This window comes from Tachypleus tridentatus, chromosome 13 (assembly GCF_004210375.1).
Source record: "Tachypleus tridentatus isolate NWPU-2018 chromosome 13, ASM421037v1, whole genome shotgun sequence".
Taxonomy (NCBI): Eukaryota; Metazoa; Arthropoda; class Merostomata; order Xiphosura; family Limulidae; genus Tachypleus; species Tachypleus tridentatus.
In genome coordinates, this window is record NC_134837.1 from 183,250,800 (window position 1) to 183,278,189 (window position 27,390).

General features: G+C 32.6%; 1 protein-coding gene across 1 annotated transcript in view; it reads left to right on the plus strand.

The window, feature by feature from the left end:
- The window catches only part of LOC143236398 (filamin-C-like), a 42,822-nt gene extending 16,178 nt beyond the window's left edge, over nt 1–26,644 (plus strand). Inside the window, exons 10-20 of the mRNA XM_076474661.1 lie at nt 5,549–5,722; nt 7,820–7,956; nt 8,537–8,648; nt 10,876–11,061; nt 14,562–14,732; nt 20,270–20,399; nt 20,879–20,992; nt 22,528–22,684; nt 23,802–23,991; nt 24,840–25,087; nt 26,585–26,644. Of these exons, the coding sequence (XP_076330776.1) occupies nt 5,549–5,722; nt 7,820–7,956; nt 8,537–8,648; nt 10,876–11,061; nt 14,562–14,732; nt 20,270–20,399; nt 20,879–20,992; nt 22,528–22,684; nt 23,802–23,991; nt 24,840–25,087; nt 26,585–26,644 (1,679 nt within the window). The remainder of the gene's footprint in view (nt 1–5,548; nt 5,723–7,819; nt 7,957–8,536; nt 8,649–10,875; nt 11,062–14,561; nt 14,733–20,269; nt 20,400–20,878; nt 20,993–22,527; nt 22,685–23,801; nt 23,992–24,839; nt 25,088–26,584) is intronic.
- The last annotated feature ends 746 nt before the right edge of the window (nt 26,645–27,390 follow it).

The window sequence follows — 27,390 nt, forward strand, 5'->3', positions numbered from 1 at the left end:
AATTACGGACGGCAAGCCCTCATGTAGCTTTGAGCAAAATTAAAAAAATAAACAAGCTGATGAATCAGAATACCTTTAAATTTTAGAAATAACTTGAACTTGCATCTTTCAAATGTGAAATAATTGATATTTTTTATTTTACAAACTTAAATTATAACTAAGAAATCCTTCTAATTCTTAAGAGTAGGATGATTCTGTTGTGGGCTGCCTTGATCTAGTAAATGAATACTTGGAGTTGGATTTAACAGATGGAGTTTTCAGTTTTCCTGATATGACTTGATTGTTTATTTTATTGTTTACCTTGAAGCTTTCTGTTTCTTCACAATTGTTAGTTTTTGATGGAATTAATTGCCTCTCTATGTTTTCTATTCAAGAAAGTTAGGGAACTTGACTCGCAGTGTGAGGGTAATGGGTCTGAATTCCCATCCCACCAAACATACTTGCCTTTTCATCCATAAGGGTGTTATAATGTGACAGTCAATCCCACTATTCATTGGTGAAAGAATAGCCAAAGAGTTGGCAGTTGGTCGTGATGACTAACTGTCCTCTCTCCAGTCTTACACTACTAAATTAAGGACAGCTAGCAGAGATGGCTCTCATATAGCTTTGAGCAAAATTCAAAACAAACAAAATCAATCTCTTTCTGTATATTTATTAGTTAAGACTGATGTTTTAGTGTTTGCTTCACCTATGAAGGTTTTTTATTTTCTCATAATTCATCATATTTTTAGTGTTTAGTAGGATCTTGTTCTTTACATTCTTTAATTTCTTCTTAGAGTGCACCAAAGAATTGTTACATTTCCTTTTCTTATGTCTTCTGATGGGCCAGTGAGTTTACATATTTGCAATACAAAAATCTGGAATTCTCCTAGATGGACACAACAGGTAGTGCAAGGTGGCTCTGCATTAAAAAAGTTTTTTTTTTCCATTTGTTATAGGTTTTTGAGTAATCCTCTGTGTTAAGCTTAATTTGCCTTTCTGAAGAGACAGACTTTGTTGCATGAGAGTTCTTATGTTACTTCTGATTAAGCTTCTTAATTTTGTTGTTTTTATATAAATAATGCTTCTACTCAGATAACCTATCGTGTAGCTTTGTGCTTAACTTCAAACAAACAAACACACAGAAGTTTAGGGTTGCTTACTTTTATTGAGTAATTAATTTTGAATGGACAGTGTTCATCTTAAAGGGCAGAATAAAACTTGTGGTAGTGTCATTCAATGTTAGTGAAGGAGTTGAGTCTGTTTGCTGTTATTTTCCATTGACCAGTGAGGATTCCATCTTGCTATAATAGTAGTAGTGTTTGTGCATAGTCTAAACTACATGAAACGTGGCGCCATCTGTTGAATGGCACTACATATAAAATTCCTTTAAATGTTTCATATTTTGGGTATTCAAGATTCAGATAATAAAAAAAAACTAACTGCGACATGAACAATGCCCATTTCATTAGATGATAATATAATTTTAAATACAAGTACTCTCTCTTAAGAATATGACTTTCATTCTGACTTTATGTGAGGGTTTGATTATATCTTTATTGATGTGCTCCCCCGTTCAATGACACAGTAGTATGTCTGTGCACTCATGCCACTAGAAACCTAGTTTTGGTACTCATAGTAAGCAAGGCACAGATAGCCCATTGTGTAACTTTATGCTTAATTCAAAATAAATGTCCCCTACTGTGCTTGAAATAATAAAAAATATTTGAATCTCCAACGTCTGCCAATAGTTTGAGTGCGGTGCTTCTCCATACTGGGTACGTGGGGGAATCCATAATTACGTCATCAGTGCTTGTCAGCCAATTAGTACTCGCGTCGTAGATGGGTATTTCTAAGCAGCATAGAGACACCAATGCGATTGTTCACAAGATGGGAAAAAAAAGAGGCCTTGTTCACCAGATTATCTTGTTTCTGGCAAATCTAAAAGGACTAAAACTGTGAATCAAAAATTTAGGAAAGAGTATAGTGCAAAATATCCAGTCATTGCATCAAAAGTCAGTGACAGTCATGCGTTTTGTACAGTTTGTCACATCGATTTTTTTGTGGTGCATGACGGGATAAACAATTGTTCCAGAAATACAAAATCGGCATCTCACCAACAAAAGGCTGAGGCGAAGACAAAAACGATGCAGATGACGACATTTGTGAGAAGAATTCAGAATATGAAACCATAAATGCAGAAGTGATGTTCACGCAATTTCTCATTGCTCATAATTTACCCCTAACTGTAGCCGATCATGCAGGACATCTATTCATAAAAATGTTCCAAGACTCTGATATAGTGAAAAAATATGGCTGTGCTAGAACCAAAACTACAGCCATTGTACAAATGTTAGGTTGTGAAGATGACAAAATGATTTCAAGCATACTTGCTAACAGTGTTTACAGTTTAGCCACAGATAGATAAACAGACATGGATGACTCAAAACTGTATCCAGTGGTTGTACAATATCTTGACCCTTTGCTTGGAAAAATTGTTTATTCTTGTTTGAAAATGGTGGAATGGAAAGATGCTTTAATGGGAGAGAATATTTTCAAGCTTTTGGACCACGAACTGACAAAGAGGAAAATTCCATGGGAAAACTGTCATAGTTTTGTTTCAGACAATGCCTCAGTTATGTCTGGTATAGGTAAAGGTGTGATGGGACACATCTCAAGACAACAGCCTAGCTTTTACTTCATGGGCTGTGTCTGTCACCTCATGAATATTGCTGCCCAGAAAGCTTCCAGAGAACTGCCCTGCCCAGTTTATGATATATTGATAGATATCTACTATTTTCTGGACAAAAGTGCTAACGGAAAACAACATTTCAAAGAGTTTCAAGGATTGTATGACAAAGAAGAAAGAAAAATTCTGCAACTTGTTAACACAAGATGACTATCACTTGGTGTGCCTCAACAGAATATTGGGCATGGGGAAGCCATTGAAGAAGTATTTTCACTGTGAAAAGGAAAAACTAGATTCAAAAGGATCTAAATGTGCAGCTCAGTCAGGCAGCAAGACTTTAACAGTCAGGATATCTTCTCAGCCATGCAGGGACACAGTCAAGACATCCTCCCATCCACACAGGGACACACTAAAGATATCCTATCAGTCACACAGGGACACAGTCAAGACATCCTCTCAGCCACACAGGGACACAAGACAACAGTCTCCAAAAGCAGACAAAGAAACATTTGATATAACTCAATATATGTTTAGGCAGTCTGACCTTGAACTAAAGAAGAAACAATCAATGAAAAAAGAGAAGAAAACGAAAGCTAGCAAGGAAATAACCAAGAAAAGTTATGCACAGAGCAAGTTAGATAAGTTAACAGTTTTCTTGTACAACAAAATGAACTTATTTTGTCTTTTTCTTCAGTCTGCAATTCCTCTATTTGAGCAAGCCAATTTGATATTGCAAAGAGAAGAACCTTGCATACACATTATGCATAGAACTCTAATTACAAAAGTTAAAAATATACTTGTCAGATACATCAAGACAGAATATCTTGAAGGCAACATCACTGAACTTGACTACAACAATGAATCCTTACACAAATCTGATGAGGCAGTTTCTATTGGAAATGCTGCCAAGGAAAACATTGTTAAATATGAAAAGGATCTGGACCTGATCAGCTTCTACACCAGTGTCAAGAAATACTATATTGCAGCTACAAATTACATGATGAAACATTTCCCTCTAAATGATGAACTTCTGATTCATGCAGAGGTTGCTGATCCAAAACTGAAAGTCAGCAAAGATTTCTTTTCTCTATGCTTCTTCACAGACAGGTATTGTCCTGTCCTTGTCAATACATATGAACACGACACTATTGAGAAGATGGATGGGCAATATTTGAACTATGAAATTTATACTTTCTCAGAAACTGTCCTTCAGTTGAATGTTGACAAGTTTTGGGTTCAGCTGTCTACAGTTAAAGATAGAAATGGCAACCAGAAGTATGACATTCTGTGCAGGGTTATGCTTGGAATTCTTACAATCTTCCATTCTAATGCTGACAGTGAAAGGATATTTAGTTTAGCAACTAAGAACAAAAGCAAGTTCAGACCAAACATGAGCACCTCAGTTTTGAACAGTATTTAACACACAAGATGTGTATGCAGTCAAATGGACAATGTTGTTATAACTCCCAACCATCCAGAGACATTCTTATGAAAGCAAAGGCTGCAACAGCTGCAAAACTATTACGATGAGTGTCATAATATGATATAAACTAGCCCTTACACAAAGGCTTTTTCTGCTTACTGTTTGTGCATGTTCAATGTTGTTTTACCAGTATGTTTGTTACTCTGAACTAAATAAAAGACATAATTTCAAAAACAATTTTGTAAATTTATTTATTAAATACACAAAACAGTCATAAATGAGCAATCTATAGCAGTAATAAATAATAAGTTATAATAATAAACAGCTTAGAGGTCAGGCCTAGTAGCCTCATATGATAAAGGGCTCTGTTTACAGTCATTATGCTCAGTCATTTGAAATAGTTGGCATCTCTGCATATTGCACTTATTTATATGTTCTTGCTTACTGCTCATCCTTTAAATCTAAGTGATGCCTAAGAAGGAAAATGTCTGAATTATTTAAGCAGCATTCAAGATTGACTTAACTTGATTGGAACAAAGACTTGTATTCTATTTCGAAATGGCTTATCTGCTATTCTATTCCTTTTGGTTACAAGATTCCTTTCAGCTTAATAGAAAGATCAAGGTTGAACATTGCCTGTGGGAACCTATCTCACTTTATTAATTTTTGTTACAATGAAATTTCCTGATTTTCTTACTTCTAAGTCATCCAGTTATCATGGGACACATATGGTTATGAATCTTCTTGGTATATGCAGCTGGACTCTGTGTAGTGGTGGCCATAAGACAAATACTACAATATAAGAGAAAGAATAGCCATGATGAATGCACACCCAGATATTTAAATCTGACTGTCTTGACCTCATATATTTCATGTGGACTCATTGCATTGACTGTGTCTTTTAGTAGTGGTTGCTATCAAAATATGTTGTATGGTATCAGAGATACTTTGTATTCTTTGTGAAATGTTGTTGGATGTATGATGAACATTGGACGTCATGCTTATCAAGACCACAGCATGGTGACTGAACTAGATTTTTAGTTACATGCAGCAAATGCTTTTGATTTATGGCACAAAAACTCTATCATACTTTACCTACATATGTAAATTCAACCAACATTCAGTTATGGTTAATATTTGAGTTTTTTATTAATAATTTCATAGATGACTAATATTTTATTTGAATAAATGACATTAAAATGTTTTTTATTAAAATAATTGTACAGGATCTGTTTGGTGCAGTGTCTTATTCAAAATTAAATGGTTCTCCTCACTGATAGGCAACATAAAATCTTTACACTGATTACACTAAGTAATGTTGTTACAAGTTATTGACTGTAGGCTACAGTATATGTTTCTTGAGAATGTCTACCTAGAAGTTTAATTTAGTAGTTCCTTTCCATCAGTGATTTATAATTACTCTTATTGAGTCTTAGTTTATGAATGTAACTCGTTAGGAGTATTTTTGAACTCCTTGACGGACTTCACTGTTGATGCACGAGCCATCTCCAAGCGCAGTGATGCCAAAATTGATTGCACAATAACCAACCCTTCTGGAGCCCGTACTGGATCTGTGGTCAAGAGTATGGATGATGGAACATATAAAATATCGTATACACCATTTGAGGAAGGTGGGTGATGTAAATAGAACTTACAGAATATTGTATGAATAATGTTAAGAATTTATTCCTTAAAAGGTATTGTACATGGCATTTGTAGAACTTTTTGTGGTTATTAAATTTGCAAAATGAAAACTGTAACCCCATCTCAAGTTGTTGTGAAAACTAGACTTATGATCATTAATAGAAAAAAAATCAATAAAAAGTTTTAGTAATGTACATAAGTGATGAAAATTAAAGTTTTTGGAAATTTTAGTCCTTTTTTTTCTTTTAAATTTAATAAATGTACCTCTGTAAACATAGCACAGAATGAAAAGTATGCTCCTAAGACATGCACCCATCAACAGTCAGTTGCAAACTCTTTTTGTTAACCTGAAGATGACCTAAGAAAGTTGAAACATTGTTATGTATTTTAAATAAAGTTTTAATACCCATACAAGCCATCTTTAGAATACAAAGATGTGGGAGTTTTACATTTGTAATAAAAATTGGAGAGTTCTATTTATTGTTAAAAGAAGAAATAAAATATGACCTATTACTGCAGAAAACATAAATGGTTTTATTTAAGCCAAACCTTTGCTATTACAGGTTCACTGGGGCAAATAAGTAATTTGCTAACTGATTTAGGCTTAAACAAAAGATTTCCAGTAAGTGCAGTAAGATGGATTTTGCCCAAGAATATATAAACAACTTGAAAGTACATGTGAATAAACAAGCTAATACTATCCAAAGCATATGTATTATTTAATCAGTATAATAACATGGGTCTGCTTCAGGTAGAATTATTTTATCCATCTGCATGTACTTTACTATTTCTAAATATGAGTAAATTTGCTCGTTACTGCAGTTATTTACTGAAATGAAGATGCTTGAACCACAAACACTTGCCACATAAAATGCCTTAAGATGTTATATATGTCATAGAAAATCTAATAAAAACAAAAGATACTTGCACATCTTGGGGAAATTTCAATAAAATGCAAACCAAGGTACTATAATATATAGATATATGTATATTGTTTTATTTTATTATAAAATCTAAACAATTTTCCCTGTCTTGGAGTCAGAAGACCAAGTTTGTAACATGGTTTGGAAACCAGAACTCCAATCGAAGCATGCAATTTTTTTTAACTTGGGTTTTTTAAGACAAATGTAGGAAAACTCACCTTTCTAATGATATATCATTTGGAATTGTAGCTATTGTAATTAAGTTTTAATGATTGTAAATAGATGTTAGAAATATGAATGGATATACATGTAGTTACATAGATAAATGTATACGTACTTAGTAGGTAGTTGGGTAGATAAAAGTGTATTTCTAGTGTGGAAAGATGCAATTTTTCCATCCACTATGGTAATTTCCAGTTAACTTCTGATGAGAACAAGCTACCTTCATAGATTAAAACTAAAAATTAATCCAGTAATAAATTTAATATGTTGTTCATACTTATAAGGAGTAGAATCTATTGTTTTGTCACTTGTATATTTTTGGTATTAACAGTATTTCTTGCCATAATCTTAATAATATTTCACAAGGTTTAGCCAGCCTAGGAGAATTACGTTAGTCCTAAATGTCTATATTAACTTAACAGTGCAGTATAATCCCTATAACAGATATATAATAATTAAAAATACATAAAGCATTGAAATCTGAATTATTTACAGAAAATCTGTGAGACAGGTATCTTGAAAAGGCTAGTCATTTACCAAAAAATTTTAGAAACTTGTGCTTTTATAACTTTAAGAAATAATTTTTTGTGAATATATAATATACACAGGAGCGTTTGGAAAATATGAGTTAGATTATGAAAAAATTCTAGTTGTTGTGTACATCACTCAAAGCAGTTAGGTTAAGAAATTAAAAGGTTGAAAAAATTAGACTTTAATTCTGTTTAAGGATAATAAATTTCTGTAGTTTAAAACATGTGGAAGTTGTATTATGAGAACACTGAATGACATAAAAAGCAGAGTAAATTTTTTAATTAAATGCTGGCTGAATTGGTCTCAGGTTAAATAGTTTGAAAGATGCTAATGTAATATTTATTAATTAGATAATATCTGGAGGAAAATGTGATAATATTCATTTAAATTTATCAACTGTTTTACTAGGACAACATAAGATTGATATCAGTTATGATGGGATGCCTGTTCCTGGTAGTCCTTTCAAAGTTAATGTTACAAAAGGTTGTGACCCACGAAAGTGCAGAGCTTATGGGCCTGGACTGGAACATGGAGTTGTTAACCAGGTGAGAAAAAATTGTAAAACATACGTTCTTATTTTGGGGAACAATAGAATGTTACATACCTCTGCAGTAGAAATATAGTTTTTTCTTTCTGGTATGTAAAATGTGCTAACCTGAATGCTATAAACTAATTTTAAAACAAATTGATCTGTATCCTGTAATATTTCATCTTTTATATGAGATGTTGAAGGTTAAATTGAATACATACAGGCTTTTAACAGTTTTTATATTTTAAACAAATAACTAGTTTGTAATTATAGATTTTACTTTGTTTTTGTTTTTTCATGTTTGGGCTAATTTTGCTATTTAAAAACGTTTTTGTATCAGTAATTTCAAAATACTAGCTTATATTTTTAGGAAAAGGTGATAAGCCAAGCTGCTTTGTTAGAATAATTGACTTTAAAGTGTTTATCATTAGACTTACACAAGTCTTTGGGGGAAGTACTGAGAAGGAGTATTTCTTGTTTTGGCAAGGATTCAGTCTTCAGGAAAGTCCTAAGAAGGACTATTTCTGTGTTTTGGTAGTGGCAAGGATTCAGTCTTCATGGAAGTCATAAGAAGGAGTATTTCTGTGTTTTGGTAGTGGCTAGGATTCAGTCTTCAGGGAAGTCCTGAGAAGGACTATTTCTGTGTTTTGGTAGTGATCAGGATTTCAGTCTTCAGAGAAGTCCTGAAAAGGACTATTTCTTGTTTTGGCAAGGATTCAGTCTTCAGGAAAGTCCTAAGAAGGACTATTTCTGTGTTTTGGTAGTGGCAAGGATTCAGTCTTCATGGAAGTCATAAGAAGGACTATTTCTGTGTTTTGGTAGTGGCTAGGATTCAGTCTTCATGGAAGTCCTGAGAAGGACTATTTCTGTGTTTTAATAGTGATCAGGATTTCAGTCTTCAGAGAAGTCCTGAAAAGGACTATTTCTTGTTTTGGCAAGGATTCAGTCTTCAGGAAAGTCCTAAGAAGGACTATTTCTGTGTTTTGGTAGTGGCAAGGATTCAGTCTTCATGGAAGTCATAAGAAGGACTATTTCTGTGTTTCGGTAGTGCCAAATATTTAGTCTTCAGGGAAGTCCTGAGAAGGACTATTTCTTGTTTTGGCAAGGATTCAGTCTTCAGGAAAGTCCTAAGAAGGACTATTTCTGTGTTTTGGTAGTGACAAGGATTCAGTCTTCAGGAAAGTCCTAAGAAGGACTATTTCTGTGTTTTGGTAGTGACAAGGATTCAGTCTTCATGGAAGTCATAAGAAGGACTATTTCTGTGTTTTGGTAGTGGCTAGGATTCAGTCTTCAGGGAAGTCCTGAGAAGGACTATTTCTGTGTTTTGGTAGTGATCAGGATTTCAGTCTTCAGAGAAGTTTTGAAAAGGACTATTTCTTGTTTTGGCAAGGATTCAGTCTTCAGGAAAGTCCTAAGAAGGACTATTTCTGTGTTTTGGTAGTGGCAAGGATTCAGTCTTCATGGAAGTCATAAGAAGGACTATTTCTGTGTTTCGGTAGTGCCAAATATTCAGTCTTCAGGGAAGTCCTGAGAAGGATTATTTCTGTGTTTTGGTAGTAGCAAGAATTCGGTCTTCAGAGAAGTCCTGAGAAGGACTATTTCTGTGTTTTAATAGTGTCGAGTATTTAGTCTTCAGGGAAGTCTGAGAAGGACTATTTTTGTGTTTTAGTAGTAGCTAAGATTCAGTTTTCAGGCCTGTATGAGTTCTTTTTTGTATTCATAGCACTATAACATTTCTCAGTTATGTTGTCAAAACATCATTGTTTATACTCATATCATATCTAAATGCTACCAAGAAGATAAGGGACATAGTTTATACTCTACCTATTAATGAAAGCACTATATTTAAATAATAATTATAAGTACTTAGAATAAACATATATACACACAGACACACACACATTTATATGTGATTATTTTAGAGTGATAGTTATCTAGATTTGCAAAAAAACAAATTATATTAGATTATATATTACAGATAACATTTGTGTAGCTTTTTTAATTTTTCAAAAGACACTTCTTGCAAAAAATACATTATTGAATACCCATAACAATGTCCATAGTGGTTTTATTTTATAAATGAGCACAAATTTGTTTCGAATAGGATGAAGTGTAATGCATATATGTTTAGAACATACAAATATAATTATACCATCTAGAATATTTTTTGGGCTCTGAAATATTGACATGGTGTATCCCCTCTTCCCCCCCCCCCCCAACTTATACACTCTTGATCCTAGTTCTTTCTGGAAGCAGCCATAAAAATATTCAGATTTTGCTGACTTTTATGTTATAAATTAGATGGAGGTAGAAGACTTCTTTTTGCTTTGTTTTTCTCACATCCAAGTTTATCACATTGTCTTCCTCTCTTGTAGGATAAACTGTTGCAAACAGATTGGTATTATTGTATTATAAGTACTTCATGTTAATTATTACTTTAGGAATATTAGTTCAGAACTAATTATCTAAATCTTGGAACCATCTTTATGTATATGATTAGATAATTATATGCCAGCTTTTTCATAATTAAGTAATTTGAGTTTTTGACAGTTTTCCACAGCAGTGGTAAGGATTTAGAGTGAAAGATGGACGTCTTTTATGCCAACCTACTAAAACTCAGCTGATGAGATTTCTAAAAATATTTGGTTTAATAGTTTTAGCATCCATGTAAATACAATTTTTTTTTAAAAGAAACTGATAGAACTGTAGCATTATAAGCAGGTTTAAGAGGAAATTATGGCTAAGATATCATGAATCTCTTATAGCTGCTAAGTTGTAGTCAATTTTAAATTCAAATTGCTGTATTATTTCTGTTTTGTAAAATAGTAACCTTGTGTTTTGACCTTCATACCATTCTTCAGCTTAATATTCTAAGGTACATCACAGTTCCTTTAAGATTAATATAATATTAACATTTTCCACTGTTTTCTTGCAGTCCAACATTTTACTGTTGAGACTAAAGGGGCTGGAACCGGTGGTCTGGGACTTACTGTTGAAGGTCCTTCAGAGGCTAAAATGACTTGTAAAGACAACCGAGATGGTACATGTACTGTGGAATACATTCCAACCGAGCCTGGAGATTATGATATTGGCATCAAATTTGCTAATCAGGATATTCCTGGTAAGGATTTTTTAAATACCGCTGGACAGAAGTGACTTGGTTGTTGATTTATTAACCTTTTTCCTACTACTTGTAGCTCTTTTTGAACCATACTTTCTTGAAATACCTTTTGACTTTTTTTTGAATCTCAATATTGTGTATGTAAACTAGTATGCCCATCCGATCATTTGAATCCAAACTATCAATATGTTTCCATATGGGAATGTTACCAGTGTTAGTCAAACTAGTTCGCAAAATGGCTATTTGAATAACATTATGGTTTTCAAATAAAACACTAGAGGTTTACTGCACAATATCTACATTACAAATCACCAACCCTAACCTCTAGTGCCCAGTCTCGCACAGTTAGTCAAACTTGAACATTCATATCCAAATTCAACCAGTCTTGTAAGACATTTGGATTATTATAAAATAAATTAGGCACTGAGTAGTTTTTAATTATTTATCTCCTCAATAACTATATAACAACTAATGTTAAAACAATTATCAATATCATGTTAAGCCTATTTCATTAGCAACAGTTGTCTATGCTAGTGGAAAGACTATTGAATGAGTAAGCTATCGAAAGATGACAAAGCTTTGTCTTTCTTATTACATTGTTACATTCTCTTAGTGTGAATGTTTACAATTTATTCAGTGTATTGAGTAGTGTTTTATTTATTCTGTAACTTATGTTTATCAAGGCTACACTGTTTGTTTTCATTACTCTGTAACAGTCTACACGTATATTTCAGAACTCACACTAACATACGTGCTGAACTTTACAGAGAAAAATCAAGTTTTTGCCACACTGCAATGGAAGCTAATTCTATTTTATCTTTTTAATTTATTTCTATTTCTATAAAAAAATGTGAAATTGGCATCCAGTGTATTACCATCACACAAAATCCTCTACACAGGTAGTTCTGAAGCACAGATACTGAAATATAAAATTAAATATTTCACTAACAGTCAAAATTACTACAGTATAATTCATTTTTTATTTCACCATAATAACATTTTTATTTTAAGTGGAATGGAATACATAATATACAAAAAGTTTTAGCTTTGTTATTTATTATTTTAGAAATATTTAATAATTTTCTGATATTCAAATCCCATAACTTGTGGTCTATAAATTATGATTTAATTTTTGATGACAAGAAAACTCACTTGAAACAAGAACCAATTTCAAAGTTTTAGAAATCATGTCATTATTTTCAGATAGTCTTCTGAGACATTTGGTTTCATAGTATATAAAGAAAGTTTTTTTTCTTAGATTTTTATAAGGTTTTCAAATAAGACATATTTAATAATTATTACAATTTAATGAGCAATAGAACTTTAATTTCTGCTTATATTTTCAAAAGATGTCCAAAGAGAAAACAGCTGAGTTTAATACCCTGTTACATTAACATCTCAAATCATAATGAATCTCAATGTATAGTTTCCAATTTGTGGGAGTCTTTTTATTGGACTTATAAAACTAGATTCTGTTTTTGATGATCTTCACCTCTACAGTAATGATAATGATATAGTTATGCTTATTGAGCACTAATTAAATTTTGATTTAACAGTAATTAATGAAGTTAGATGATTACTGTTTATTTTTCCTTTTTTGGTCTTATATTACTATCACAAGCATTATACTTTAGAACATTATGAACAACTACTTCAATGCATACATCTCTTATTTTATGTTGTCCATTTCTTGGAATATGTCATCATTTTTTAACATTTGGTGGGTATATTACACATATTACAAATAGTTTTTTTTTAAATTTTTAATATGTGATTTTCTTTGTAACTTTTTAATGCTATAATATCTGATGTTAAAATTATGCTCATATTTTATTCCAAAATAAAAACATTTCTAAGGCTTTAACTTAGTTAAATGTAAAAAATCCAAAGAGACTGTCTTAAAGTGAGTTGATGTTATTTATTATACACATACAAGTCAAAAATGAATGCTTGTTATGTGTTGTAGCAGATCACTCAGCCAGTAATTTTTAATACTTATCTACAATGTTTCTTTTTGTATTAAAATTGAGTATTTATGGAAACATTCGTAAAACCAGATACCCCAGTGAATGGGGCAGTATTAAGTTTACAGACATACAGTGCTAAAATACAAGCTTGTTCCGTGACTTTGTGCTAAAGCAAAGCAAACAGAAAATTATATTTAGTAATGGAATTCAAGAAGTATAAACATTTCATTTGTCTCTGAATCAGCTTGTTAGTTTTGTGTGTTTACTTTCTGTTTATGTATATATGTGTGTGTTAGTAATACAATCAGCACTACATGTGAAACATCTAATTGAAAAACTGATAACCCAGGTGCTTATAGAATGTGGATTCCTGAAGAAATGAGGTCTATCTTTAAAATGTACCTTTCTTTCTCTAAATTTACTTAATGACTTTTAGGAACCAATGTCATCCTTAAACATCATAAGGATATTTAATGCTTGCTTGCAGCATAAAGTATATTCTTGGGTGAGCCCCATATTAGAGAAGGAGTGTTGACTATAATATTCCAAAGTCATTATATGTATCTACACGAAATATGGCAAAGGTTTTAGTAAAATATACAAATCTAAAAAGTTTTGTTACAAAAGTTTTTGAACTCAAGATATTTCTGTGAACTGATTACATTAATCTGAACTAAACTCTGACAAATCAGAGTGCAAAGTGAGGCTTGTGCAAAGAATCCAAACACTTTCATCAATTGTACAGTTTGCATATTGTATTTACATAAGATCTAGAATCTCCAGAATGAATATCTATAGTGTTTTCGGTATCTTGATGTACCGTAATGTGGTATTTACTCTCTATCACTAAGATATTTCTGTGAACTGATTACATTAATCTGAACTAAACTCTGACAAATCAGAGTGCAAAGTGAGGCTTGTGCAAAGAATCCAAACACTTTCATCAATTGTACAGTTTGCATATTGTATTTACATAAGATCTAGAATCTCCAGAATGAATATCTATAGTGTTTTCGTATCTTGATGTACCGTAATGTGGTATTTACTTATCACTAACTGCTGCCAAATCAGCAGTGTAAGGTAAAATGAATAGTTAACAATTCTGACATTAAATACATAATATGTTTGATGAGACTCTGCAAAAGGTCATGGTATGCACACTTTACCCTGACCTGCCACGTAGGGTAAGTTATCATTCTATATCAGTTAAATATATGTCTTTGAAATTATTTCTATCTGAATATTTTTTAATGAAATTCTACTTTATTTACTCAGCATTTTATACTTATAGTTTTAAAAATCTCTTTTCTTTAGTTGAATTAATTGTTAAAAAAGTGTTATTATCTCTAAATAAGTAATTCTTCTTGTTAATTGTAATTTTGTATATGAAAATTTCATTCAATACTTTTTGAAATTTTAAAATTATATGTCCAACATCCATATTCTAATCATAGAATCTAAAAGTATTAAATAGTGGTGGTGTGTGAGATACTGGTTTAATTGTCTTTACTTAATATGTACTTAATTTGACAGGAAGTCCTTTCAAGGTGACTGCATTTGTTGGGGTGGATGCATCTAAAGTTCAAGCTTATGGTCCTGGTTTAGAACCAAAGAACTGTCGAGCTAATGTTCCTTTAAACTTTACTGTTGATGCTCGAAAATCGGGCAGAGCTCCATTAAATGTAGACATTTATTCTGAGAAAGGTAAAGAACTGTAACAAATGTACATAGGTTTCTTTGTTTCATGCATTTGTCTACAGAAATAATATCCATTATCCTGAACATTAAAATGAATGTAGCAGATATAGTGAGTATACCCATATTTTACTTTGTTATATTTTGTCTCTGCTACTATGCAGTTTCATAATACATTCAATGTACTTCTGGGATTTTAAGACAATTTCTTATAAGCTTGAAGGGTGTAGTATAAAATCACTGTTATGTAATGGCACTACTTGAAACTTGCCATAGTTTTTGTTCTTTGGCACCAGTTTATTTTGTGAGACATGGTTCATATTTTTTACACTTACCGGTTATTAAAATTAGTTTTCAGTTACATATTTTATTTTTTATCTGTGTGTTTCCTGTTACACATATTTACAGATTACATTATGTAACACAAATTTTGTTCCTGGGTAGTATGTGATAATTCCTAATTGCTGATGTTGACAAAGTACAGAAAATGACCATAATTCCCTTCAAACTTTGCTTTTGTGACCTGGATAATGAAATTTAGAAATTAACCTAGTTTTCATGTAAAAATGGGCAAATTTGCACATTTTCATTTACATAAGGTCTGAATAAAACAACATATGAATTAAAATTTACATGTATTTATACTAAAGTTATATAAAAATGTTTAGAAGTGAGTAGTTTTCGAGATTTGCAACTGTAATGTAAATCACTTTCATGTATCAGCTGCCAAATGTAGTCTCCCATCATGTTTTCGTTATATGCTCCCAGGTCACAAAAGCAAAGTTTGAAGAATAAAATAGGTCTTTTCCATTTACTTTAGTCATAAACAATTGGGAAATAACACTTTCTGCCCAGAAATAAGAAAAAGTAAAAATTTTGTTACATAGTGTTATTAAAATTAGGTTTCATTTACTTATTACATTTTCATATAAAACCTTATTTTTCCATTACACACAAACACATATGCACATGCACTTGCAGTTACAGATTGTTAAAACCAGTTTGGGGCAACAAAACCTATTATTTATTGGATCATGGTGTTTATACCAGGATGGTTAAAATGATTAAATGGTATCTTTCATGATTATCATTTTATATATATATTATATAATTGTGCTTCACTCTAGTGGAAACGAAAGGTAACTGAGAACTTGATTTATAAGAGTATTAGGTTACCCCTGACCGTGATTGCTTAAGATCTAAGTATGTGTGGTGTATATTATATATCCAGAAAGTTATTCACATTTTACAGAGCTTAGTAAAACTAAGAGGGTATAACTTTTTACTTAATTGGATATAATTTGTTGTCTGAAAGTCAAAAGTCAAATTACTGATAAAGTTAGACATGCTGTAGTTGATGGTTTTGGGAGACAATTATACAAAGATACTTAAGCATGAAAATGTACTCTGATCTAGTAACTTGGCTCCTCTCTCAAAACAGCTTTACTCGATTTCTGCAGCCCTCTACATGTGTAAATGTTTACTCTCCACTGGCATTTTTGCTCCCGTTTACTTTGATCAAAATGTTTTCCATATGGTATGGCTGTGTGGAAAGAAGCATACATCAACCATCCACCAACAGGAGTGTGACATGCCCCTCTAGTGCACCTAACTCCCTCTGTGTGGTAAAATCCAATCTTACTTCTAGATTTGGCATGACAGTACGAATTCATCTCACTCAACATTTTGGTGTTTGAGACTTTACTTTTGCTTTTGAACTTTACCAATATTTTTTTCACTTTGAATTCTTTTTTTTGGTTTTTAATTTTGATTAGTCCTTTTGTTTGTGAAGTTTATTACTACTTCATGTTACAGTCATTTCATCTAATTATTGTGGTGTGTTTACACTCAGGATAATTTGCATGAATTTCCAGTTTCATGTCACAACCATTACTGCTTGAGATACTATCAGTGAACATAGCATATCATGGTGGCTTCAGGCTCAATGTTATTAGCTGAATAAGCTTCAGTCCTTATCTGCCAGGGAATGGTTTCTTTCATCCAGGCCGAGGGGTAGTCTCCTGAACATTAACCACTTCACCATTTTAAAGGGAATTGGATGATGGACAGATTTTTTTTCTCCCTTTCATTTCTGTACAGTCTCGTTTTCAGATCATGCTCCGCTCCATGATCTTTTTCTTCTTTTCTGGAGTTAACATCACAGATACGTTTTGTTCTTGTTTCTTGTGTCCTACACCCTGTTTACTGGTGCATCAACAGCCAAATATTTTGTCATTCCTCCTTCATCTGATATTGGGGTCCAAACTGACCATTTTGTCCAATAGTTGCATTCATGGATCAGTATGCAACATACCCCATGTTCAGCTGTGGCTCGTGCGCTGGCATACCATCATTCAGAGCATATTTGTTTTGGCATACAACAATTGAACAACACAGTTTTCTTGTCTTTGTTTGACCTTAATATCTCTTCTTATTTATCATTCTTCCATACACCTTTTGTCTGAGACTCTTCTTCATTTCTTTGAGAGATTTTTGGTAGATATTCATTCCTCTTCTTCTAACCACATTGGTGCACTTGTCATCTTTTGCCCTGTCTCTCTACACATGGCTTCTTTGTTGTTGGGACTTTTTTAGGTTGGGACACTTTTTAAACTTATGTGCATCAAATGTACATTTTTGCATAATTTATGCATGGTGCTCTTTTAATGGCAAACTGTTTTGGGGGATCTTCCTGATTCACTGTAGTCAAGAGTGGAATCTGTCCATTTACATATTTCCCTCTCTTCCATGGCCACCCATCTGTCACAACTTTCTCCTGCTCACCTCCTTTCTCTTCCTTCTGTTTCTTGCTTTTGGATCACTCCTTCACATTGTATTTTTGTTCACCAGTAACCCACATTCCACCATCAGTACTGATAACTGTCCCATGGGATCAGGTCCATCCACTTGGGGCCATACTAACTCTCTATCTCTTTTCCTACCCCCCACCCCCATCCTCAGGATACACTTTCCAGCCAATATCTTTCCACAGTGATTCAGAATATTTTCTTAAAGGGCAGTATAGAACCAATAGTTCCTACTCTTCCAAATTTCATTTCCCATGTTTTTGAAGATTCCAAGAAGGCCAAAGATTTATATTTTGTTATAGATCTATCCAGTCTAAACTGGAAGTTTCTCACTTCACCAAGGAATCTTTTCTATCTCACTGATGGGCTTTTACTCTTTGTCTTTGGATGCTTGCATTCATATCTCTATTTCCCAAACATCTCATCATTATCTTTGCTTTGTCCATGGAGAATTTGTATATCAGTTCTGGGCTAGTTTTAATTCCCTATGTTTTTTGTTGGATGGTCAAGGCCTTTGTTTGCACAGACTTCATTTCAATCACTACATGGAAAACTGGCTTCTTGTAGCTTCTTCACTTTAGCTTCTTCCATCAGCATGGAGTTTCTCTTCAAGGAAGCTGCCTCAGTGGTTTAGCTATCAAGGTGGAGAAGTCTGATATCATTCCAACTCAGTACCTTATTCATCTTAGGGTATGCTTCAATTCCAGTCACAGTTGGGCCCAAACTTCTCCCCTTTTATTGTGTTCCATTGAGTTTCTGAATTGGAAAGCTTAATCCTCAACTACTCTACCTGCATGAAAGGTTCTTTATCTGTTGGAGACTTGGACTTCCTGGGAAGCCCTTATTCCTCTTGGTTTGGTTTGTATGAGGTCTATTCAGGGGGTACTTCATGATCAATAGTATTTCACCAGAGGCCTTCTGGATTAATAATTTTCCCTTTCTTCTTCCCTCCAAATTGATTTTGCTTGGTGTCTGCACAGAAACAACACAACATCTGGTGTCCCTTTTCTTTGGCCTGAGGTGTATCTTTTTTATGGATACTTCTTTGTATGACTGGGGAGTTGTATTGCAATGCTTAAGAGATTTCATGTCATAGGTCAATAGTCAAGTCGATTTTCCATAACAATCTTCTGAAAGTCCAAAGTAAGTTGTTGGGTAATGGTGCATTTCCTACTGGCTTTGAAGGGCAAAATGGTAATGATCCATTCTGACAACCTAATGGTTGTCTTTTACATGACTTAGCAAGGGGCATCCTCTCACAATTCTTACTTTTTCACACATTGGACATGATGTTTTAGGCCTGCAGCCATCATATTTGTCTGCTGACTTGTCAATTTGTTTGGGTGCTCTCAGTCTTGTCACAGACAAGATTCTTCCAACAGAGTGGTCCCTCAACTCTCATGTTCTCAAACTGCTATGTTCTTAGTTGGGTACTTCCTGGCTAGATACTTTTGCTACCCACCTGAATGCCAAACTACCTATGTTTTTGGTGCTTCATCCATTTGTATCCATACTCTGGCTTCACATATGGCTTTTGTCCAGTCCTTTGCAAGAGGTTCCTGACTTTCCACATGGGTAGCATCTTTTCTTTTACATTTAATCTATCTCTCTTTCATGATAGTGTACTAGCATAAGTGCCATACGTTTTTGCTGTTGGTCTCTCCATAGCAGTTTTATCCTTTTCTCACCTTCTGTTGTTAACATTTTCAATTTGTTTTACCTGGCTTTTGGTGGTAGAGCTGTGTCATTCTCTGTCTTTCTTTTTTCATATTTGTGCCATGTCATTTCCATGTTAACATTTTCAATTTTTTTTACCTGGCTTTTGGTGGTAGAGCTGTGTCATTCTCTGTCTTTTTTTTTTCATATTTGTGCCATGTCATTTCCATACTATTTTTATCCTTTCCTCTCCATCTTCTGCCTCAACCCCTGCCATGTCTAGTCTCAAAGTGAAGATTGAGTTCTGTTGCATAAAGAGTAGGCTGCTCTATGAGGTTGTGTCACACTCTTATTGGTGGAGGTTTATCACATGCTTATTTGTACACTACAATATAACTATACCACACAAAAAACACTTGGAGGTAGGTTGGAGCATAAAGGTTAGTACTGAGTAAATATTTACATGTATAGAAGGCACTACAAATTGAGGAAAGCTACTTCGTGAAAGGAGGTATCTATAAAAAATATATTTTCAGTGTAGGAAAATATTAACAGTAATGAGAAAATGGATTGTAACCAGCAATATGTCTTACTTATAGTGATGCTTGTTTAATTTATTTTTGGATACCAGCTGAGAAAGTTTATTTAAACATATAGATCTCTAACTATATATTCTATAAATGCTGTAATAGATACCTTTTCCTTTACGAAAAATCTGTTTAGGGTAAACGTTATTTTGTATTTACTCACTTCTGTCCAGGAGCCATGATTAGTTTGTTACTGTTTTTTTCCAACCAAAGAAAAAGAAATCTAAATTATTTTTTTATATTAAACCAAAAAATGAAACTTATCTTTTAACAGTTAATTTTTTTTTCATTTATAAAAATTTACCACATTCATTAACCTGAAGAAATCAATAAAAGCGTGGGTTTGAGGATCTGGAGATAAGTTTCTGATACAAAATGTTACCAAAAAAAATACACTCCAAAGTTTAACTTCATATATAATAGTGAATCAGGTTTTACCAGTATAAGATTTGGAGTGTTTAAAGAATGGTATTGTTTTTGTAATATCATATTCCAGGACCAGTACCAATAAAACCACAAATCAACGATAGGGGTGATGGAACGTATGATGTTACTTATGTGCCTCCTCCTGAGAATAGCATATGTGATATCAAGATTACTTATGGAGGAAAAGAAATTTCTGGAAGGTATTTAATGGCTTGGTACTAAATCTGTTCATGTAAACAACATCAGGTTTTTTAAGTAAATGTTTACAAACTATGTATATGCCATACTGCTTTTGAGTCTATCACTTTGTTGTTCACAGAATTCTTGTTAACCTAAATGTCATACAAAATTATTTAATGAAAAAATACCAGCAAGACTTTGGTTAATTTCACTGACTGATGCTAGGTTTTCCCATGTATTTTACAAAGAACATTTGTGTAGAGCTGAGTAAATTGGAGTATTTAATAATTTATTTTCCCATTAATTGATTAGTGCAGTGAACCTCAAATCAACAGGCAAGGAAGAAAAAAAGTGTGGGATGCTTCTACTGTGGACAGCAGTGTCCTTCACCAGCTGAGTAGATGATATCTGGAGGTTCAAGTCATAACTATATTGTATGAGAATGATTAGTCACATGGAAATGTATGTCATTATGGTTAAATTTGATTTTTCCTGTTAGCACAGACCATTGGATTAACATTAGTTCTGCTTGGTCATTCAGGGAGAGAAATGTTAATCAATTTGCAGATCCTGTACGAGATGACCATTCAGTGCCCATACGAGTATGCACTGCGTATCTTTGTTTTGTAGTCAGATAATACTTGTTATATGCTTTAAATCACTCATCTAGTCTGTTTATTTTATTTTTCTTTGATAAAACTTCAATCATTTAGCTAAACTCAGATTTACTGATTGAATTTACAGTTTTTCTGATTGAACTTACCATTATAAAGTGGACTTACCTAATGTTCTTTGCAGAAACTGTTTCACCTGAAAACACCACAAGTTTGTGAACCTCAACCACAGTTAACAGCATAAAATACAAGTTTGAAATTTGAGGGTTAATCACTCCATAAGAACGAAAGATTGTGTTTCAATTTAATTTACTAAATATACTTATGATAACATTAATACTCATGTTACTGTTGTAGAAGTAGGTGGCAGGTTAATGAAGTAAACATGTTAAAGGTTTATAATGAAAGAAATTACTTCACTTTTTACATAAGAATTTAATCTTTTTTAGTGTACTTGGTCAACATTTATGAAGTACATATATTTGGTATAAAACATTCTGAAAATAAACCATTCATTTATCATTACCACAGATCTTTGCCAATAAAGCTACTTGTTCAAGGGTTGGGAAGTTTGTCTTTTCCATGGATTTGTTTTTAGTTTATAGATGCTTTAATATTAAGGAGATCCTGAGTTGTATTTATTTTTATTTATAAATAGGAATGTTGCTAGCTGTGGAAATCAACAACAAAATAAAAAGAGTTATATGTAAATATTTATTTTAAAAATGGTGTTTCTAAATTTCTATCATGAATTTTGTAAAGGTATAGTTTAACCCTGATTGTCAGTTTAAAAAAAAAAGCATGCTACTCATTGAGTATAACCAATCATACAGGCATGTTCATTAGGGCAACAGTGGAGTTTATGCCACTTACAGCAGTTGGTGACTATTTCACATATAGATTTCAGTTGCAAACAGCAAGTAAACGATCCACTGTTGTCCAGACTGATGAGAAAACAATCTTTCAAGTTGTATTCTAATTTGTTTTTAATTTTCTACAGAATGGCTTCTAAACCTGCCTCTGTAATATGCTATTTTAATGGTAAATTATCTGCTGCTATTTTGTGTTACTATAGTTTTTTAACAGGATTGCATTGATTAACATTAGTTAAGTAACAGCTTGTTTAGACAGTCTGTAGAACTTGTTGCTGGTGAAAAACTGGGAAATGTTAATCTGTTCTTTAAATTGACTCCCACCCACCCTTCTATGGGGTGGGTCACTTTCAACTTTGCAGAGGATCTGTTAGATGGTAATCATGAAGAATTGTTATTTAAAAATACTGGCATTATTATATTTGTATCATGTGAAGTATGAATACAATTTCTTCACTTATTCATATACAAAGAAAGAGGAAGTGCTATGTTCCTGTCCACTTAATTAGATTACATTTTCTATACAAGTATTCAGGAATTATGTTATTTCAGTATTATTGCTACTTGTCTTCCAAATCCTTAGTTTGAATAACTATTAAAGTATGGTCTAACCATTTTAATTATATAGATCATAAAATAACTGGATACACTTGTATTTATAGTCCTTACCAAATGAAAGTGAAACCTACAGTGGAACCAAAAAATGTGAGGGTCACAGGTTTAGGTATCAGCAGTAAAGGTGTTCCTGCAAGCTTTCCTGCAGAGTTTACTATCGATGCCACAGATGCAGGATTTGCAGAACCTGAAGTTTTAGTGAAGGTAGGTTTATCCACCTCTCTTAAAATAGTTGGAATAAGATAACATTCTTGAAGGCTTGTGACAGTTATGATAAAATAATGAATGGAAAATAGCTACACGTTAAATACTGATGTTATCTGTATGTAGAAAAACAATTAGTTGTCAGTCTTATAAAACAAGTTTTTCCTTACTTTTCACCTTTGAAACTTCTTCCAAAATTACAGTTTTTCAATCACTAAAATATTTTTAACACAAAAATTTCAGATGAATCTCTTTTACTTCATGAAAGGATATTATTAGTGAACACCTGTGTATCAAATTTCAAATCTTAAGTAAAAATAATAACCATAACTTTATTTCAAGTTTTTGGTAAAAATATATTTGTAACTGATAGTGTCACTTTTATCATTTATTTAACATAACTCATAATTAAAAATTAAAAACGTTAAAATTTATGTTTCTGAATACCTCTGTGGAATAAACCTGTAAACACAGATATTGACTTTTTTTTTAGATGTTTTGTTTTGCCTGTACCAAAGCATAGATTTATCTATGCTAAGATTGCTGTATGATTTGAGATTTTCCTTTCATTTATCTGATTATAGTAGTACAGCATCTTGGTCACAACATAACCTCATAACATGTGATGTGAAAAGCCACAAATGAAATTCTGCTTTGAAGACAACTATGGGCAAAGTTTAAATACCGTTGATTGAAGTAGATTATAAACATTTACACCAGTGTAAAATAAATAAAGTGGCAAGGGAGTAATATGTGAACCCAGTGGAAGATGAATAGATGTCAAACAGTGGAACTTAGAAGATTTGAAAGCAAATCATAGATTTTTTTTTTTTTTAGTTTCTTTACACAATCTTTTCCTTTTTAAAATTGTTTTCATACTAAATTATATTTGTTTGAAAGCTTTAAAAATTTACTTCTATAGCAGAAAAAAAAAGACCAATGTTCTGTTAAAATATTTAGTATGTTCTTCAAAAATAAACCACTTTATTATTCTTATAAATTAATGTTCGTCATTCTAATATTACATCAGGATAACTTACTTCCATAAACATGTATGTTCTGAACATATTTGTCTCAACCTTTTTTATACAATCAAAACTGTTGTGATTATATCAAGGGTCCAGATAACACTCCAAGAAAAGTGACCATTGTGGATAATCATGACGGAACATACAAAGTTACTTATGTTCCAGATGATGTTGGTTCCTACAAAATTTACGTAAAACACGGAGGTCAAGATGTACCCAATGTTCCCTTCACTGTTAATAGCTTTACTGTTGGTCATGCCGACAGATGCAGAGTCATGGGTGAGTTTTACATCACTGGATCTAAACTATTACAATAGAAGGTACAATTTGGTAGTTAAGAGGACTTCTGATTGTCAAAACTAAATCTGTACAGCAGCCTTAGTTTTAATTATAGAAATACTGTTAATTATTCATAAGAGCATCAAAGTAAAATAAAGAAATGTATAATAATATGTAAACCACACTATATCTGCTCTATCCAGTACTGACACTCATTTTTACATTTTGATCTCAGCAAATGAAAAATTGATATATTTTGATGTATAAATATTCTTTACATTTTCTGTCCCCCCACCCTCCTTTTTGATTCATACATTCAGTGCTGTTCACTGTCGAGGGTTTTTTCACATAGCAGTCAGATAAAAGTTGAATGTTCTTTCAAATATTATCATGTGCTTCTGGTTTCTTCTGTTTACATTACTTATCATTATTGCAAAATCTAAAAGAATGCAAGGTCACCAGGCTACTTTTGAATTTGAAAAAAATCTTGCACAACACTCAGAATATTTTAAATGCAGAATATTGTATGTTAGAATACTTCAGCCCACATTGAACATCAATGTTAACATTCCTTTCCTACTGATGATGACAACAAATAGTAAGTATCTTTGATGTTTTCACTTCTCATTCATCATTATCACAGTAACCTTGCTGTAAACTAGAACAAGACTGTAAAACGTTTTATTAATTATACAAGTAATCAAGATAGTAAATTTAGTTATTTTTCTCTATTAAGTAAAAAAAACACAAAATATTTGGATGTAATTAATTTCATTTTATGGGAATGCATTTCAATTATGTTTCCTGAAGTTACTTTTAGTTCAGAACTTTTTGTTTTTTCTTAGCAGGTGTACAAGAGCAATTGGTCATTGGAGAAGAATACTGCCTGACAGTGAATGCAGAGCAAGCTGGAAGTGGTGCTGTAACATGTAGAATTACAAGTACTACAGGAGTAGACTCAGACCTAGATATACAGGTGGAGGACAATGGTGATGGTACTTTTTCCATATACTATAGCTTGAAAGATGCAGGAGAATATACCATCAGCATTAAGTTTGGTGGCCAGCCTGTGCCTGGGGGGAAATTTACCGTCAGCGTAAGTACATCATTATTTGTAGACTGTCGTGATATATGTTATATTAATTCTTAAGTTCAAAGAAAAGTCAAACCTTAGCCTGATAAAAACCTGCTATTTAGCACTTAAATAGCAATCTATGGTTCTGGGGTACTAATCCTTTCATCAAACATTCTCTCCCTTTCAGCTGTGGGATTGCTAAATTATGACAGTTAATCCCAATTTTCATTGATAAAAGATTAACTCAAGAATGAGGAACTGGTGGTACTGACTAACTGACTTCCCTTTAGTGGCAGTTAGAGAAGATAGGTCTCAAGTAGCTTTCATGAAACTCGACAAATAAACGAAAATTTAAAACTTAGCTTCATACATTACATCACAACTGATGTTTATAGCTGTATATGTTAACAATTTGTATTTTCTGTTTAATACTGTGCTAAACTTTCAAGTCAGTTATACCTATAAATTCGATAGTGAGTGAGCTTCATTTCAAAATTTGAATTGTGTGTTATTATTGAAGTTAAGGGTTTCATGCTAGAAAACAACCATGAAAAAAGAAACTGTTTCAAATACAAAAATCACTTTAGTATTTTTAGTGTTAATGAAAGAAAAGAGAATTTAAAGCACTGTACCTTTAATTATTAATTTAAGTTTCATAATTATTTTGGTTAATACTAACTTAATCAGTCAGATGTGAGTGCTAATATTTATGTTGCTGAGAAAGCAGAAAAGTTATTTGTTACCAAACATTAAAGATGTAGGCTGCCAAGAAATGTTTTTTTCTGAACCATGCTGTTACAAGGGTTAGTTTCTTGTAAACAAAAGAGTTTCATGGTTAAAAATTTACTTTTTTTGTGAAATATAGTTGAAAACTAATTTGGGAAAAAAAGAAAAAAGGTTAGTATGATTGAATTGAATACGAGTTAATTATATTTGTACATATTTAAACTTAAACAAAAAGTAAGAAGTTAGAAAATTAGTTTTTCATCACTTGATGTTTTAATTTAAAAATGGGAAATTTGTGGTTTTGGATCTCGTAACTTTAGTAGCATTTTGTTTTTTTAAATTTTGATATTAGGAAGCAATTCTTCATTCTAATTAATGTTGGTTTTGAGGAAGTCCTGACTAAAGGGTTCGGCATGGCCAAGCGTGTTAAGGCGTTCGACTTGTAATCTGAAGGTTGCAGGTTTGAATCCCAGTCGCACCAAACGTGCTCACCCTTTCAGCCGTGGGGACATTATAATGTGATGGTCAATCCCACTATTTGTTGGTAAAAGAGCAGCCCAAGAGTTGGTGGTGGGTGGTGATGACTAGCTGCCTTCCCTCTCGTCTTACACTGCTAAATTAGGAATGGTTAGCACAGATGGTCCTTGAGTAGCTTTGCGCGAAATTCAAAACAAACAAGCAAACCTGACTAAAGTGAAAAAAAAATTAGTAGTCAATTGAAGATAGATTTTGAATAATATATAAAAAATATCTTATGAGTATAAATCATAAAGATATTGGTTTTTGACACAGAATGAGCAGACTGATTGGTGTTACATTTTAACAATAGAAAAACTAGGCTCTACCTGTTAATAATACATTTTTCATCAGTTCTTGGGGCTCTTCTAAAAGCAGTGGTTTGAAGACAAAGATTTGGTTTATGTGAAACTTGTTTTTGACCAATAAACTCTTGTATTTGTTCTTATGTTGAGTAATCAATTCAATGTAGCATTTATGTAACTTACACAAATTTTAAAAGTGAGCTAGCTTTATGTGTTTGTTGAATAGTTTACATTTTAGTTGTATGTGAAAGTTACTGATTGCTACACAATTCACTAAAAGTTAAAAGCAAAGTAGTCCTGTTAGGTCTTGTAAAAAAAAACAACTTTTAATACTATCACAGGAATAGAAATAATGAAATAAAATTACATTCACTCAAGGGAAAGATACCATGAGGATTAGATTCCATCATGTAAAGTTGTACATCCTCATGAATGTTTTTTTTTTTAATCCAAACAATATGTTCACTTTCATTGGTTGTAACTAAAGGAATACAGATGCACTCTGAATTGGGAAAGCCAACTAAAATGATGAAATTCCTCAAACAGTTAAATTATTTTCGAAAGAAGGAATGTAATATTTTGATCCTTGTATCAGTCTTTATAATGGTAAAATAATGGGACAGTTACGTAAGTTACAGTATGCATGCCATATGGAGGTGAGTATTGGGTTTCTGAGCTCCACTTGGTAATAATCATAACCTGGACTTTGTTGCTAACAAATTTTACCAACAGATAACATACATTTAATGGACTAGACTACCATGTCAGTCTCCAAAT